The sequence below is a fragment of the Zootoca vivipara genome, chromosome 5 (assembly GCF_965207765.1).
Source record: "Zootoca vivipara chromosome 5, rZooViv2.hap1.1, whole genome shotgun sequence".
NCBI classification, from domain to species: Eukaryota; Metazoa; Chordata; class Lepidosauria; order Squamata; family Lacertidae; genus Zootoca; species Zootoca vivipara.
Window position 1 is genome coordinate 61376199 of NC_142588.1, and position 16747 is coordinate 61392945.

The 16747-nt window shown below is 42.3% G+C and overlaps 1 protein-coding gene across 1 annotated transcript; it reads left to right on the forward strand.

The window, feature by feature from the left end:
* Positions 1-12: 12 nt before the first annotated feature.
* Positions 13-3178, forward strand: ANAPC13 (anaphase promoting complex subunit 13). The gene is made up of 2 exons (XM_035132766.3): positions 13-298; positions 2461-3178. Exons 1-2 carry the CDS (start codon positions 200-202, stop codon positions 2584-2586), a joined length of 225 nt encoding a protein of 74 aa, XP_034988657.1. The 5' UTR covers positions 13-199; the 3' UTR covers positions 2587-3178.
* The last annotated feature ends 13569 nt before the right edge of the window (positions 3179-16747 follow it).

The window sequence follows — 16747 nt, forward strand, 5'->3', positions numbered from 1 at the left end:
TCCGCCTGCGAGGTTCGGAAAACAGTGGCGAGTCTTAGGTGAGAAGCGGGTGGGTGACAGGAGCGGTTGTCCTAAGCCGCCTGCCTTTTTCCGAATGAAAGCAAAGCGCAGGTACGCTTAGGATCAGAGTCCGAAGCCCGAGTGTGACGTGTCCGCCTCCTTTACAACGCAGCCCTGGTTCTCTCTGGGCTACACGAAGATGGACAGCGAGGTGCAGAGAGACGGGCGGATCCTCGATTTGATCGACGACGCGTGGAGGGAAGATAAGTTGCCCTACGAAGATGTGGCAATACCGCTGGTGAGTTGAGTGGGTGCTCAAGAGCCTGGCCCTGAATTGGTTTCCCTGGGTCAGACCTCTAACCACATGGGCAGGGGCAGTATCTGCCTTATGGTGCTAGTCTGGTTCGGGAAAGGGGCCGATCTCTGTGCCCCTTTCTCCTCATCAGGTGGGTGACGCCTAAATGCACACAGTAATAATAATAATAATAATAATAATAATAATAATAATAATAATAAATGAATTAACATTTTGCAACCAGGGGCAAAACTGCACGGTATGAAGCAAGCGTGGTTCCCAAATCGATATTTGACTCATATTGCTAATGTGGGTAACTTCCCAGTTGATTACCGCTGCAAGCATATCTAAATGTACTTTGTAGCTGGATTTGCACGCTTCATGGAGGAACCTTCCTCCCTTCACATCTTTTGTAGCAATAGTGAAACAGGTCAGAATTGTCTAATTAAAAGTGCTTGATTATTTATTTCTTTTAAAGTCCCTGAGTGGGCTTCTGCATTAAAATGCAATGTATGAAAAACAGTTTAAAACTGTACTTTCCAGAGCCACATTTCGTGCCATCTGTATCTATGCACATTTGTTGGATTAGGATACCACACAGTACAAGAAACTGGCTCTAATGAGCATGTTTAGCTGAAGTGGAAAATGATACTACAGTGTATGTATATTTGACCCATACATTTCAACTCTTGGCTCTCTCAAATGCCTGTTGTAAAGAATTGAACCATCACTTGCCAACACAAAAGCATGAGGGACCAAGACAGGGAAGGGAGTTTCATGATGTGCTGGGAGCCATCACAGAGAAAACTATCTTAGGACACTGCACAATTAACCATATCTATTTAGTATACTTGAGGGACCCAGGTGGCTCTGTGGGTTAAAGTTTAAACCACTGAGCCTAGGGCTTGCTGATCAGAAGGCCAGCGGTTCGAATCCCTGAGCTCCCGTTGCTCGGTCCCAGCTCCTGCCAACCTAGCAGTTCGAAAGCACATCAAAATGCAAGTAGATAAATAGGAACCACTACAGCAGGAAGATAAATGGTGTTTCCGTGTGTTGCTCTGGTTCGCCAGAAGTGGTTTTGTCATGCTGGCCACATGACCTGGAAACTATACACCAGCTCCCTCGGCCAATAATGCGAGATGAGCGCGCAACCCCAGAGTCGGTCACGACTGGACCTAATGGTCAGGGGTCCCTTTACCTTTACCTTATTGAGTATACTTATTGAGTTCTAAGCAGTTAAGGAATGTTAATGTCAATAGCTATAAATTTAGTCTGGTGGCAGATAGTCAGCCAGTGCAGTTGCTGCAGAATTGATGTAATGTGAGATCTCTTCATCGCACCCCTCACCACTCTTGCAGCTGTATTCTGCACTTGATGCAGCTTCCAGACCACCTTCAAGATTAGCCTTACACAGAGCATGATACAATAATTAAACCAGGAGATTAAGACTGCATGAATAACTTGGCCAGCCTCTCTTGGAGCAGTAAGAATCAAAGCTGGCATATCAACTGAACTGGAAATAGCTACTGAAGCCATTTGGGATTCTATCAACAGAAATTATTCCAAATGTACCCACAAGCTACATACCTGTTCCTTCAGGGAGAGTACAATCCTTTGTAGATCACTTTTTTGACCCTTATCCAGTGAATAACTACCTGTGTACAATGGTTCAATGCTTGCACAGCTTCACTTGATTAAGATGGTAAGGAGCGATAGGGTTGGTTGTCATCAGCTTTCTGGTAACACCATTCTCCAAATCCCCGAGTGGCCTCTGCAAGGAGCCTCATATAGATGGTAAACAGTATAAAGGATAGTATGCAACAAAAGCCATGGGGTTGAACAGAAGTCCCCCAATGCAAGTTGAGGTGCAAGTAGGGACAGACTCACCATAACCGTGCCTCAAATAACCTGTCCCACAAAACCACTCTGGGAGGATGTAATGGTTGATTATAGGAAAAGCTTCCGAGAGATCAAGGAGAATCAACAGGGATGGGGAAACATCCCCATCCTGGCCCTTTCCCAATCAGGCAGAAAACATACTCAAAATGTTCTCACAAAATAGAGACATGGCTGGAATTGCTTTTTTCCCTGGCATATTTCATAAACAGATATGCAAGATTCATTTTTTAAACATTTTAAATAATTTAATATGTTTCTGTTCTCAGAATGAGCTTCCTGAACCAGAACAAGACAATGGTGGCACAACAGAATCTGTAAAAGAACAAGAAATGAAATGGACTGACTTGGCTTTGCAGTACCTTCATGAAAACATACCTCCAACAGGAAACTAGTGTGCCTGTGATACTTCTTGCAGTAATTAAAATGTTTCCAGCACTTCATCCACATCTCTCTACCTGCTTTAATTTGGAAAGAAAACATTTGTAAAACTTCCAGCCCTGAGTCACTGATTATTAAGTCTTTGTAGATATATCAAAGCCTTAGCAGCTGCACACCACAAGTGTGTGTAAATTAATAATTCCTTAAAACATGTCAGGGTTGTTGTTTTTACATCATGTTTCAATGTTGGGGTCTGTGATATGAGCCAAGGAACTGTTCCCAGTGGCAGGTAAACATTAACCAAACTGTGTATGGTTAATGTTAGTCTCTCTTTGGTACTTGGTTGCAAGCTGATTGTGTGATATTGGATGTTTAGATCAAGCAGAAGAGACAAACAATCTGAACTTTCTTTGATGGTCTCGATGAGTCTGTCCTAAACACTGCTTCTGAGTAATAGGCATTAAAAGAATTTTACACAAGCATTTCTGAAGAGGGTAAAAGAAGGTTTGCAGTTTGTATATTTTTATTACAGATCTCCCTCCCAATGCTATAGAAATCCTGATAACATTTATTCCATATATTTATATTAAAGAAATGTCTTAGTAACTGTGTGGTTGTTCTTTGAATGAACTTTGTGAGATATGCGGTGGGTCTCTCATGAGTTCTGCAGCAGCTGGTCAGAGGGTAAAACTGTCTTGTAAATTTCACTTCAGCAAAGTCAGTATGAGCAGTTGCAACAAGAACAAGGGAGAGGGAGAGGGAGAGGGATGGATAAAACGACTACAGAGATAAACTGCTACAGGGAGAAAGTCCAGTTAAGACTATAAAACTACAGGTTTGTTTTGGCTTTCTTCTTTCCTTTGAGTGGCACACATACCATGAGTTCTTTTAATTGCCATAATTAAGACCTAATTTTTCAGGTAGTATGGACCAATGTGGTTTTTGCCATAATTCCCCATGGCAGGATTCAAACATTGTATTTTTGTTCCTTCTAGTGTGTATGTAAGGGTATGTGGGGAGGTAAAGACAAAGTAGTTTAAGGCCATAGTCCTAGGTAACCCGTTCTGGTAAGCAGCATGTTGTCCCTATTACTCATGGTCTCAGCTCCTCCAATCTGCAGCCAAATATTTACTGTAATAGGCTAGCTTTCAGGGATAATTCAACAAGCAAGTTTTCCTGAAGACAGAGAGAAACTTCCCTTGAAAGCAAATGAGCGAAACAGTATCACAGCAACAAAATTGCATCTATTTTACCAATTGCTACATAAATATTTTAAGTGGCATGAGAATTTGAGACACAGTAAATCAAAAACACAATACGTACTAATCTTAGAAGCTGGATTTATGGCTGAGGTACTTCAAGCTGAACAGGAAAAGAACTGGTGAATCCTACAAGGGTAGGGCCATGCCCTCTGCAGCTAAAGTTATTGTTAAGCAACACTGGGTTTAGGTGGCAGCGGCAGATTTAGGGACTGGATTTGGAGCCTCGGGCGCCGCAACTATGATGTAGAATGGAAGGTGGGGTGCCGAATTTTGCCATTGTACAGGGCATGGCTGAAATTTGAGGCTCCAAGGTATGCCACTGCAGGTGGACCTATTATCTGGTTCAGATCACAGGTTCCAAATATATATATTTTTCAGGTTAACAAAGCAGACTGCAAAAATAAGTCCTTTTTAAAGTCCTGATCAAGCAGAGCAGTATTTTAGAATTCAGTAGGGAGGTGCTATACACCTGTAAAATACAATGCTGCTGTGAGGGACAGGCCACTGTGACAGCTGCTTATGGTGTTCACGTGCTAAACTCTTCTACTATCCAGCAGAGGTCGCAAAAGAGCCTTTGGTCAGCTTATTTGATCACATTGCAAGAACTCTTCATGTGCTTGAAGTAGTTTTCTCTTACAGTGAATTACTTCATTCTGAACTGGGTTTCATGAAGAATTGGGGCTTCCTAGATCAACACTCTTTAAGTTCATCTTCCATTATGCTCTTTTAGAAGACAGATTGGGGGTGCTACATAATCAACATGCATAATAACAACATTCTGATGGTTGCTGCTTTGAGAGGAAGAGGTTTTGCAACTAAAAAAAGCAAGGAGAAAAGGCATTTAACTGATTTTGTACTGCATCTCGCCTCGAATGTGAACCTCCAGGTACATGTTTATAAGGTAAATATTCATCTGGATCCCCTTTGGAGAGAACACACAAGGGGTGGGGAATTGCAAGGGGGACATGGGAGGATCAAGAAATATTTCTCCTGCTTTTTAGTGAAAGTCCACTTGTTTATTAGAAGCTATCATCAGAGTTTTATTGTGCATCTTTGTATGTGATGTGTAGTTCTACACTTGGATAACTAGTTTCCACCTACTCTATGGAGACATTAGCAGTTGTGTGATGAGCTCCTGTAGAGTCAGGTGATGTGAAAAGATCCAGCAGCACACAATGTACTCCAGCAATACTGAGCTTTTCTAATCAACCACAAAAATTCATTTCACTGAAAAGTGCAGAACATGAAGACCCTGGTTTCACAGAGAGCCCACAGGGCAATGTGCAAAGCCCTGGCACATAAGACCACAATCCATAAAACTGCAATCTAATTCAGTACCATCTGCAAAACGTTTATATTTTTCTTCCCAACAACAGCCTCTCAGCTTAGTTTACAGGCTGTTTTTTCTAGAGCTAAGGAACTTTAAAAATAGTTTGCAATGTGCCACTGGGGAGGAGCTGTTAAGGAAAATAGTTGGAAGTCCTGCTGGGCACATACAAGCTTTCCACATGCCTAAAGGAGCTCACTGGATTTGTGGCTTCTGGGTTTCCAAGTATGCAGCATACTTTGCCCTTGACATAATATTGGAAATTTTTAATGTGCATTGGTTGGATTAAAGTTGGACTAAATGTGTCAATGCCGGAGGTGGAGCAAGGAAGCAGGTTCCTCCTGAAGCCTTTTCCATTAAGGACAACAGTTTGAAGCCTTTAGGAAAAATAGGCCAGATGTAGGTTTTCCACAGACTTGATTGAAGTGAGTTGAGGGGATTTGGGAGAGAGGGTCTTCCTTGAGAGATCAGACCAATGGGGCTTGAATGTCACTGAGTTGTAGTCTCAATTGTAGAAATTATCTGACATTTCCCATTGGTCTCCGAAAACTTGGGTTTTATGGGTAGCTATCAACTTTCACTGAATTCCTGACATTTACTGTGAAACTCTTATTTCTTCAGTGTTGACAACACAGCAATCCAAACCATCTTCTACCTAACACCTATATGTTGCAAGAATTGCAAAATAAAATTCAGCTGCACCAATTAATCAGGTGTTTAATTACAATTAAGAACATTGCTAACGGCAAACAAGCTCTTTCTACACCAGAGAAAGAAAATGTTGGGAGTTTGTTGAAATGCAAGACACTGCTTGTAAATTGGGATCTATTAAACTAAAGAACCAATTAGTTATGTCATGTAATTAACATTCTGGATATACAACATTGTTCATATACAAGGATTGCAATCTCGGTGATTTGACACTGAAATTAAAAACCACTGCATTATAAAACTTACCAACTTTTTGGCATGTCGTACATCAGAATTGCACACTACAGTAATGTTATTAAATATTTATTTTTCTTATGCAGGAAGTCATACTTTAAAGTATAAAGGTAGAAATATAACATATTATGAACTGGTAAGCAAGAGCCCATTTATGGCTAAAGCCATCTGATTATAAAAATGTGAGAATTTTGTGTATAACTAGCAAAGAATTTTGTGTATAACTAGCCCCCTATATAATATGGGGCCTGGTGCAAAAAATAAATACGTAAATGAAGGTCTGCTTTTGACATAATATATTTCTCAACTCACCTTTTGATACCATGCTATCCTGGTTTAATGAGACTAGCTTTGGTCATAGCTGCCAAGTTATCCCTTTTTTAAAGGGATTTTCCCTTATGCTGAATAGGCTTCCTCGCGAGAAAAGGGAAAACTTGGCAGCTATGGCTTTGGTTCCCCTCAAACCTTCTCAATGTATTTGATTATAATGACTGGAGAGAATATTCCTGCTTTCTCTCTCCATCTTCTTTTCCAAGTAGAGTAGGGTCTGGCAATAACTTACAGCTGCAGCTGGGCTTGGGGCCAAGGTTGAGGAGGGAAGTATTCCTTTGTGAATTCTCGCCATCTTCTTGTTGATCATCTCCCAACAGCTGAGAGACAGAACCATTTTACATGTTAATAGATACACAAAATGTTTTACAAGCAGTAAACAAAAAAATGTATAAAATGTCTGAGGGGGGCAAACCCGATGTCGTATGTGTGAGTCACACCTGTACATGTACCAAAGAGAAGGAGTTGACTGGTACATGTACTTATGATGATATACACAGTTGCTGCCATTTTGTTTGTGCAGTAGCCCTAAGATAGATTCTGTCCTTCATTTTCTGGCTCTGCGTCCATAGATTATGACACACACACACACACACACACACACAGAGAGAGAGAGAGAGAGAGAGAGAGAGAGAGAGGAGTTGAAAGGAAGCCGCGGACTCTCGGGTTGCGGTGCTCATCTCGTGTTATTGGCTGAGGGAGCCGGCGTACAGCTTCCAGGTCATGTGGCCAGCATGACAAAGCTGCTTCTGGCGAACCAGAGCAGCGCACGGAAACACTTTTTACCTTCCCGCCGGAGCGGTACCTATTTATCGACTTGCACTTTGACATGCATCTCTATACCCTCTTGCAAATCTGCAGAGGTCTGGATATCTCCCTGGAATAATGCAGGAAGCAGTTGGAGGGAATTGGCAAAAAAAACATCTTCCTCCAGCAGGAACCTCCTGTGAATTGCATCCCCTTCTGCAAACAGGGCAAATTCTGGTTCTGTCTTGGTGTTAATAGCTTCAGAAACGTAATAATACTTGTCACTTTTATGATTGTGCACATGAAGCCTTAATAAGAATGTAAATACTTTTGGAGTTGTGATGGCCTTTTTCGCACAAACTGCTAAATGTGTCTAAATAAAAACACTGGATCCATTCAGACATAAAGCCAAACAATCATTTGGCACTAAATTAATTGTGTTTTCATGTTCTCTCTCACTTTGCTCTTACAGTAGTTTGTAAAAAAAAAATCTGGAGAAGGGGAAGGAGAAATCTTCAAGGTGGCAACAACTAGAGGTCATATTGTGACCCTAATTTCTTTCTTCAAGTCAAAGGGGAACATTTATTTATAATATTTATATATCACCCTTCATCAAAATTGATTCCAGGGCAATTGTGAATTCCAGTTGTGCTAATATTCCTCTTGTTCAGCTCCTGCAAATACAATGGCTGCAAAAAGTTACCGGTAGATATGTATAATTTCCACAAAAATTGATGGCACTTGGGCATTTTAATTCCTGCCCATTATACAGACAGGGAAGACTCCCATTTTCAACTAACAAAGAGGGAATGGTTCGGCCTCGTGTTTTTTTCTCCCTTTCCTCATCTGTCGCTGATTTCCATCAACCCCATGCCCGTGTGCGCACATACACCACTCACTCACACATCCACCAAACATTGCTAAATGCTTAGATATGGTTTTCATTTTGGGGAAAAATTTAAGGAGCAAGCTGTTGTCGGCAAATGAGACAGTACTGGAATTTTAATGTGGACCATCTGGAGTATTTGCTAATGTTGAAATATTAGCGCGATGTGGTAATTTTGGAGCATATGCCAGGGAATGGAGGAGTGAGCTGTTGGTACTTGTTGCCCTAAAACATAATAACAATCAACATACTCTCTCACTCCCAGCACACAAACTGAAAAAGATGACACAGTGTGTATGCATGCTAGAAGGGAAGGCGAGGATATGTGTTTATTCTCTTCTCTCTTCCCTGTGCTTTCTTTGGAAAGCGGGGGGGGGGGTTCTTTTCCAAGGAGACCTTGAGGTATGGGGTTTTGCTAGGCTCTCCGCCAGCTTGCATGGAATCTGGGTCACCATGGAAACTGGCCACGAGGAGAGCAACAAACAGAGGCAAAGGAATTTCAGCATTGCCAGCCAGGCCTCACTGGAACTAGAAAAGCTCTCTTTTTAAAATGAAGGAAAGTAAAAGGAACAGACACATAGGGGGCAGGCACACTATTACCGTAAGAAAATTAGTTAATGCTGCGGACCCTAAAGCCACAGAAAAAGGATGAGGTGGTTCTCACTCTTGCTGTTCCACAAACCCCTAGCTCTGGTACTGCTGTCCCCTGTGAGGATTTTTCTTCTTCTTACGATGTCAGAACCAGTCTAAAGGGTGGATTAAAGTGAGAATCCTGTTTAGAATCAAAATCATGCCTCTCCTGATGCTCCAAAGAAATCTTTCATCTCATTTTAACTTGAAAATCTGTTTTAAAGGCAAGCAACCCTGTGGCATAAGCTGAGACAAAAGGGAACTACCGTAGTAACTAGGACTTAGACTGATGCTGTGAGGTGTTTACATATGGAAATATAGCTTGTGATGTTAGCCCAAGTTGTGTAAAAGTGACATGGGGAGGAGCCTAGGACAAAAAGTTGGTTGGTACAGACATCATACATCTTGTATCAGAAGGAAACAAATGTTGGGATGGGGGCTGCAGATGTCTTACACCAGTCAGGAAGCTAGACAAGAATTTTATTATCTCTTCAGAACAAGCACAGAATAGTAACATGAAATTCCCAATTCCACCTCCAGAGACAATTCAAGCCCAATACCACTTCATGACTAAACTATAATAATGTTGTTATCCATAATAATGTTGTTAGGAAAGATCGAGAACCTTTACAGCAAAGATCGCTCTCTACCTTTGCTAAGCAACCACAGGTGGTTAAATAACCCTTTGCCGTTCCATCACACATGCAAAAACTGCAGTGGTAAAAGTGTGGTACACACATACTCAAGCCACCAGGAATCCCAGAGAAAGGAGAAAGACTACACATGAATCCATGAGAGGTTGGAGGCTATTGTAACAGAAGAAGATGCTGAAGAAGAGCCATCATTGCCCAAAGTCCACATCTCCTCCGCTGCCACATTCCACCTTAGTTCAAACTAGTTTTGCATGTTTTGGTAGAACTTTGTGCATGATCAGCAAGGTGGAAGGCCAAATCTAACTGTTGCAATAGACTTTCAGAGACACCTATTGCCTAAAACAGTCTTAGGTAGTGAGTCACTCTGTCTATTCCCCTCCTTTTTAAGACTGTATAACCTGTTTCCCTCCTGATGATGGTGCATTCCAGCTCCCACCAGACAGCATGGCCAACGGTCAGGATCAGGAACGATGGGAGTTATATTCCAGCAACATCTTGAGAGCCACATGTTAGCCACCCCTGCTATACCTACTTATCTGGGAGTTAATGCCATTGAACTCCATTAAGTAGACATATACAGTATAAGCTAGTATATTGTAAAGGTAAAGGTAAAGGGACCCCTGACCATTAGGTCCAGTCGTGACCGACTCTGGAGTTGCGGCGCTCATCTCGCGTTATTGGCCGAGGGAGCCAGCGTATGGCTTCCAAGTCATGTGGCCAGCATGACAAAGCCGCTTCTGGCGAACCAGAGCAGCATACGGAAACGCCGTTTACCTTCCCACTGGAGTGGTACCTATTTATCTACTTGCACTTTGATGTGCTTTCGAACTGCTAGGTTGGCAGGAGCTGGGACCGAGCAACAGGAGTTCACCCCATCGCAGGGATTTGAACCGCCGACCTTCTGATCAGCAAGCCCTAGGCTCAGTGGTTTAACCCACAGCACCACCTGCCTGCTTGGGCACACAGATAGTCTTCTAAAAGAGAACAACATTATCTGCTTCCCCAATTACCTACTATTTCAGGAATGTATATACCGTAATATATATACCACCTAGAAAAAAAATTAGGTGTTTTTGTAAGGGAAGAAGAGGAGGAGGAGGAGGAGTAATAGCAATAATAATAATATAAATTTACTTTCTTTTCATCCATTTTCTCTATTATAATTTAATTCCACTTTTCCTCAAGAGAGCTCCGGACAGTGTATAAGTTGCATCCCCTCATTTTATTCTCACAACAACCCCGTGGGATAGGTTAGTCTGATGGTGAGTTTCCCCAATCCTAGCTGAACACTCAAGTGGTTCTCAAACTGCAAGCAGGGTATGTTTCTCTTCTCCAAGAAAAGAACTACTCTAGAAGCATTTTGCTTGTATCACAAACACTGCCGGTATTGTCTCACATTGAATGTAACAGATCTGTAGAAAAGACTCTATGACCTGAAAATAGAGACAATGCACATACTTTTGTAACCCAAGAAAATCTTTAATAAAAACCATTTTTTAAAAATGCTTCTGATAGAGTTGATAGTATCAATTATTTGGCTGACATGGAAATATAGTTGGGTGGAGAGCAGGTTTCAGCTGCTAAATGTTTATATTTTAGGTAGCTGTTAAAGGCACAGGAGTTGTGCAAGAAAAATAGTTGACCATCCTAATGACTAATAAGAAGGTATCAAATGCAAATGATAACCCATATTGTTGGTCTACATTTGCACAGGTATTGTGAAGAATTATTTGTGCTAGTGTCTCACCACAGCCAGGATTTCACTCCAGAGGGTGACAGCGAATGCAGGAAGTCGCAAGTGCTCAGCCATCTGTGCAAAGTTGGAATGACCTCCTAATGCAAAAAACATTTATGTTTTCACTGACATCAATAGGCTTTACAAGAGCCTTGGGCTTACACAACAGTGACCACCCATTGAGTCATTAAGGAACTGAGGCAATACAAATTCCCATCAAATTAGCCAGAAAAATGCGGAGACTTAATATGACACTATCAGCAGTTCCTTGGACATCAAAGAGATCAGGTCATTTCCATCTCCCCTCAGGTAACTTTTCACATGCAGTTCATGAATAAGACAGTTAAATTCTGGATTCTTCCCCTCACCCCATAGTGCTTCCATATGCTGGAAATATTTTACTCTGGGCTGTTTGGAGAATGATAATCCCACAGATCCTTTGGTATGTTTGGAATGTTTGCATTTCCTACTGTGTGTGTGTATTTTACACAAGCCTGTAAAAACAAGAGCTTCCTACTCACCTAGTAAAAAAATATATTAATGGGCCAAGCCCCCTTTCAAAATCAATAGTAAGGGACTAAGGGAAGATGTGGCAAGACTGTCATTCACATGTCAAGTCCATTAATATACAAAGTTTGTTTGCATATATATTACTTTAACAGTAAACGGAGTGCGTGGGGAGGGGTACTGAAGTTTCCCCTTCTCCTTTTCTTTCTTCCTGGCTCCAGTAGAAGCCAGAAGAAGAAAAGGGCCTAGAGTAGCAGATTGAAGGGAAATAATGCACAAAACAGGATGCAGCACCTAAACTCTCGTGTGATCCTTTTCATTTTAAGGCAAGACCTACCCACCAGCCATTTTACAGGAGACACATTAAAAGGAATCCATGCCTATCACCATCATTTCTAGCCTGGCTCTAAAACTAACATCAGAATCAGGGGAGGACTTTGGTAATATGGCACCCTGAGTGAGGACAAAATTGCCCCCTCCCCCATCTCATTTTACAATAACTTCTTTTGGTATAGTTGCTTTTCTATGTATCTTCTCAGTAGGTTGTGGTTGTGGTTGTTATTTTGTGCCTTCACCATCCTAAATCTGGTGTTGTCGGAATGGAACCAACCTGAGGATTATACCTACAACATCTTGAGGAGTGGACCAGAATAGAAAAGGGAAAACATGGGGACAGTCTGAGACAATGCCAATAGCCCAGCAACCAAGTGATACTTTCTACTCACACCAGGAAGAGTGATTGGAAAAGCTTCATCTGCTTATTTTCTGTTTGCTAGGCTGGTACCTGCTACTTCAAAAAATTACTATCCTAATTTTATCGTAGCTGATTTGCTTATGTTTGTCACTGTAGCTCCAAATTCATTTGCATTGTTTCTTGAATCCTGCCTTTTCTTAGTTTATGACCAACACTTCTCTAATCAAAGAATCATAGAATTGTAGAGTTGGAAGGGACCTTGAGGGTTATCTAGTCCAACCCCCTGTGGTGCAGGAATCTCAACTAAAGCATCTGTGACAGATTGCCATCCAACCTCTGCTTTTGAAAGGATCAGTGCCATTGAAACAGTCCCCAAACTATATTTGGGGTTTTCACCATTCCCTGTAACTTTACTCCAGTTGCAAATGACCTTGATGTGATGTAGGGTGCAGTTGTATACTCAATATACTCTATCTACAGGGCTTGCAGGATTTGGCAGAAGCTCTGCTATGCCAGCCCTAAAGTTTAGAGCAACTTGTTTTTCGGGGGGAGGGGGGATTTTGCTAAGCTAAGCAGCTGCCCCCTTCAGAACTTGCCTGCCAGCCTTAAGTTGCTTCTGACCCTTCTGATCATCAGTTTCTGTTTTCAGAAAGTGACCATTGCCTCCCCTAGATGCCATTTTCCCTGGGGCAACTGGGCTAACAGCTGGTTCTTCCTGGGCCCTGTAAAACTGACTGCATGGAGCCTGGTACTTCATGGATCCGGACAAGTTCAATCATTCCCCCCCCCCAGCCTTGGCTCAAGGACCATCCCTGCACAGCACTGAAACCAAAGATGAGCCAGGAGTGAGTGTTCAGGGAGAGAGACTTTGGGGAGCCACATGGAAGTATGGACTGGGTACCATTTATTTCACCCTTTTCCTCCTAAAAAAAAACATAGCCCATCCTCACCCGCTGCTTTAGAGATTATTGGGGCAGATGGACATGGATTTAAACAAATGGGTCTGCTGCCATCCCACATAGCTGGAGACTAAGTGAAAATAGGGGTTGCATTCCCCACCCCCACAGGATTTGTTGGCTGTTTGAGGGCACTCCTGAAAGAAGCAGTGAGGTGTAAGTGATTGATCATTGTGAAATAAAGGTAGGGATGTTGGGAGCAGGAAGCAGGAAAGGGAATATCAGAGGGAGACTCTTTAACTAGCTGGAAGGCTACAATTTGAGAGGGTGTTAAGAGATCAAAGGAAGAACAGAGTGAGAAAGGGGAAATGAGATAGGAACTGAAATGCGGAGGGGGTGGAACTGGTCTGTACAGTGTTGCTGTAGAGCTTTCAAAAAAATTCTTCAGCTTGGGGCCCCTGTTCTGAACTTCTTCTGCCTTCTGGGACCCTCAAGCCCACCTCCAGCCATCTGCTTCATAGCAGAGCATGCACAGATCCTTGCACATGGCCATGTATGTGCAACCTCCTGTTGTGTGCAGCGGGATTTTTGCTTGGGGCAGTAATCAAACACTTGTGTTAGAAAGAGGAGCAGAACAAGGTATCGCTTACTACTCCTGAAAACACCAACAGGGAAAATATAATTAGAATATAACAGTAAAGGTAAAGGTAATGGGACCCCTGACCATTAGGTCCAGTCATGACCGACTCTGGGGTTGCGCACTCATCTTGCGTTATTGGCCAAGGGAGCCGGTGTACAGCTTCCAGGTCATGTGGCCAGCATGACAAAGCCGCTTCTGGCAAACCAGAGCAGCACACGGAAATGCCGTTGACCTTCCTGCTGTAGCAGTACCTATTTATCTGATGCTAAAAAAACTGCTGATGCTAAAAAAAGGATGGATGCTGGAAAGTCTCGTGGCTGAAATTACACCCCTGATCTAACCAGGTGATCCAAGTTTTTGTGGTGGTAGCTTCTCCCTCATCCATGCACAGTCTCAATACAACATCCCCATGGGTAGAACTAGGCAAGATTGCCTGCTTCAGATACGGCTCTCTCCTTCCATTTCTGCCTCATCAGTGATGGTTTTGCTCTTCAGAACTGGGTAACACAGCTGTGTTGGCTGTGGATCTAGAATCTGGGAGGTAGGAACGTGAAGGTTTGGATTATGTCTAATAGACGTAATTGTGAATTTGGATCAGGAGTCCAGGTCAAATATTGAAAGCAGCAGTGGTTCACATAAATGCTATATCCTTGCTACCACCTTCCACTTCTGGGTGGACCTAAGGAAGCAATTTTTGTTCTACAGTGGTACCTTGGGATAAGAACTTAATTAGTTCCAGAGGTCCGTTCTTGACCTGAAACGGTTCTTAACCTGAGGCGCGCTTTCGCTAATGGGGGCCTCCTGCTGCCGCTGCGCCGCTGGTGCACGATTTCCGTTCTTATCCTGGGGCAAAGTTCTTAACCTGGAGCAACCACTTCCTGGTTAGCAGAGTTTGTAGCCCAAAGTGTCTGTAACCTGAGGTACCACTGTATTGGGTTTCTTAGTAAATTGTGACAGAGAGGCAGCTGCTGGCCACCACACAAATCCCAAATGTACTCACTGCCCCCCTTTCTCTATTCCTCAGCCTTATTTTGAGAAAAACACTCTAAGAAAAAACACAACTCTGCTCTGGTGCCGTAAATTCTCTGCCCCAGCTTGAACCTTCCACAATGGCTTTGTGTTGGCACATTCCATGTTCTTCCAAGAAGTTCTCATATCTGCCTCTGACCATCCCAAAAGGAAGAATGTAAAGACAGGATGGATTAGTACGGGCCATAAACTTAATGGGAGTTTTGAGAAATTCTCTCATCATCTAGAAAAACATAAAAGTGTGATTTTTAACTAGGGATTATGAATGATTCCAGCAATGCTGTTCCGTCACGCCAAGTGGGGGAAGAGGGACCCATCTTTATAGGTTGTTGTACAGTCTGGTAGTTTATGAACAATACAGCTGCTTCCAGGCAGTGGTTCGTAGAGGTAATAAATCATTTCTCTTCCAGCTACAAACTGAATTGCAATTGACTTTCCACACTGTTGGGGATAATATGTCTTTTCTGTATGTACATCCTAATATGTTCTGCCCATGCCAGTGGGTGTGATGTAGCTGTTTTAAATGGAAGGAAAGCCTAGCTCGCTGAGTGACCATTTGGGAAATCAACAGGGATATTAAATGGTGCTCACTGCGAAAGTTATAGAGAATGTGGGCTGTTTGACGCTACCTGTATCAAAACCACGCCTCTTTTTAAAAAATGACAAAATAGCAGTAAGGCATCTAAACCTGGGGAGATTTTGTACTTCTCCATTCTTCTCAAATGCTGGAAGTCCTGTGATAAGGGGGGGGGGGGACTAGGAGACACACTGAGAAAACATGGGAGGAGTATAACTGGATGTTGAGAAATGTGAGTGAACCAGGCATAGTGATGGCACACTTCATGCCTTGGGTGATATCCAAAGTTAGTTCATTGCTTTCAGTGGACTTTCTCTAAGAATGACTTAGTGAGGAAAAATGTAAGAGAAATCTTCTTATACACAACAGCCACCGCCCGATTACTAATTGCACCAAACTGGAAAGGGAAGGGGGGGGGAATACTGACATTAAGGGACTGGCAGAACAAATTATTAGATTACGCGGAAATGGCTCTGTTGACAAATAAACTAAGGGGTAATACAAAATAATCATTATGGGATATGCTCAAGAGATATTTACAAAAAATGTAACAGTGATATAACATCTATGGCAGCATTCGAATGACCCTTGTGTAAAGTAAATATTAAGAAATAAGGAAAAATGGTACAACATGTTGTAAGAAAGTATTAGGAAACATATGAAGAGTAAGGTAGTAATTATAAGTACATTCAATATTACAAACATTAATTACACTGGAAAATGATGGGAAGTCTACTTTATTTTATTTTACTTTATCTTATTTTATTTTATTTTATCTTAGTTTAGTTAGAAAATATGTGGAAATAGTAATTTAATATTTAACTGTGAATTTATGTAAGGTTATTTTTTTTCTTTGTATGTGTGGATTTAAGATAGTGTATGATATCTATGAATTTCCATAAAGGATTAAAAAAGAAAAAAAGAATGACTTAGTGAAATACCACCCCAAGCCCAGTGTGGTAGCTATGCGGGGGTCTAGCTGGGGCTTTTGCCCCAGGTGAAGCCTCCTGAGGGGCACCATTGAGGCTCTCAGCCTGTGTGTGTGTGTGTGTGCGCACACAAATGTGCATGGGGGGGTGTCAAACTGACCCAGGTGAAATAAAGCCTAGCTTTGCCTCTGCCTAGCCAGAGCTGGTCCACTCATGCAGCAAGGTGAGGCAACAGCCTCAGGTGGCAGGATCCGCAAGGGTAGCAGAGTCAGCCTCCAAGGATACATACATCATGTGGAGCCCAAACCTGCCTACTCATTTCCCAGAATACAGTGGTACCTCGGGTTACAAACACCTCAGGTTATAGACTCCACTAACCCGGAAGTAG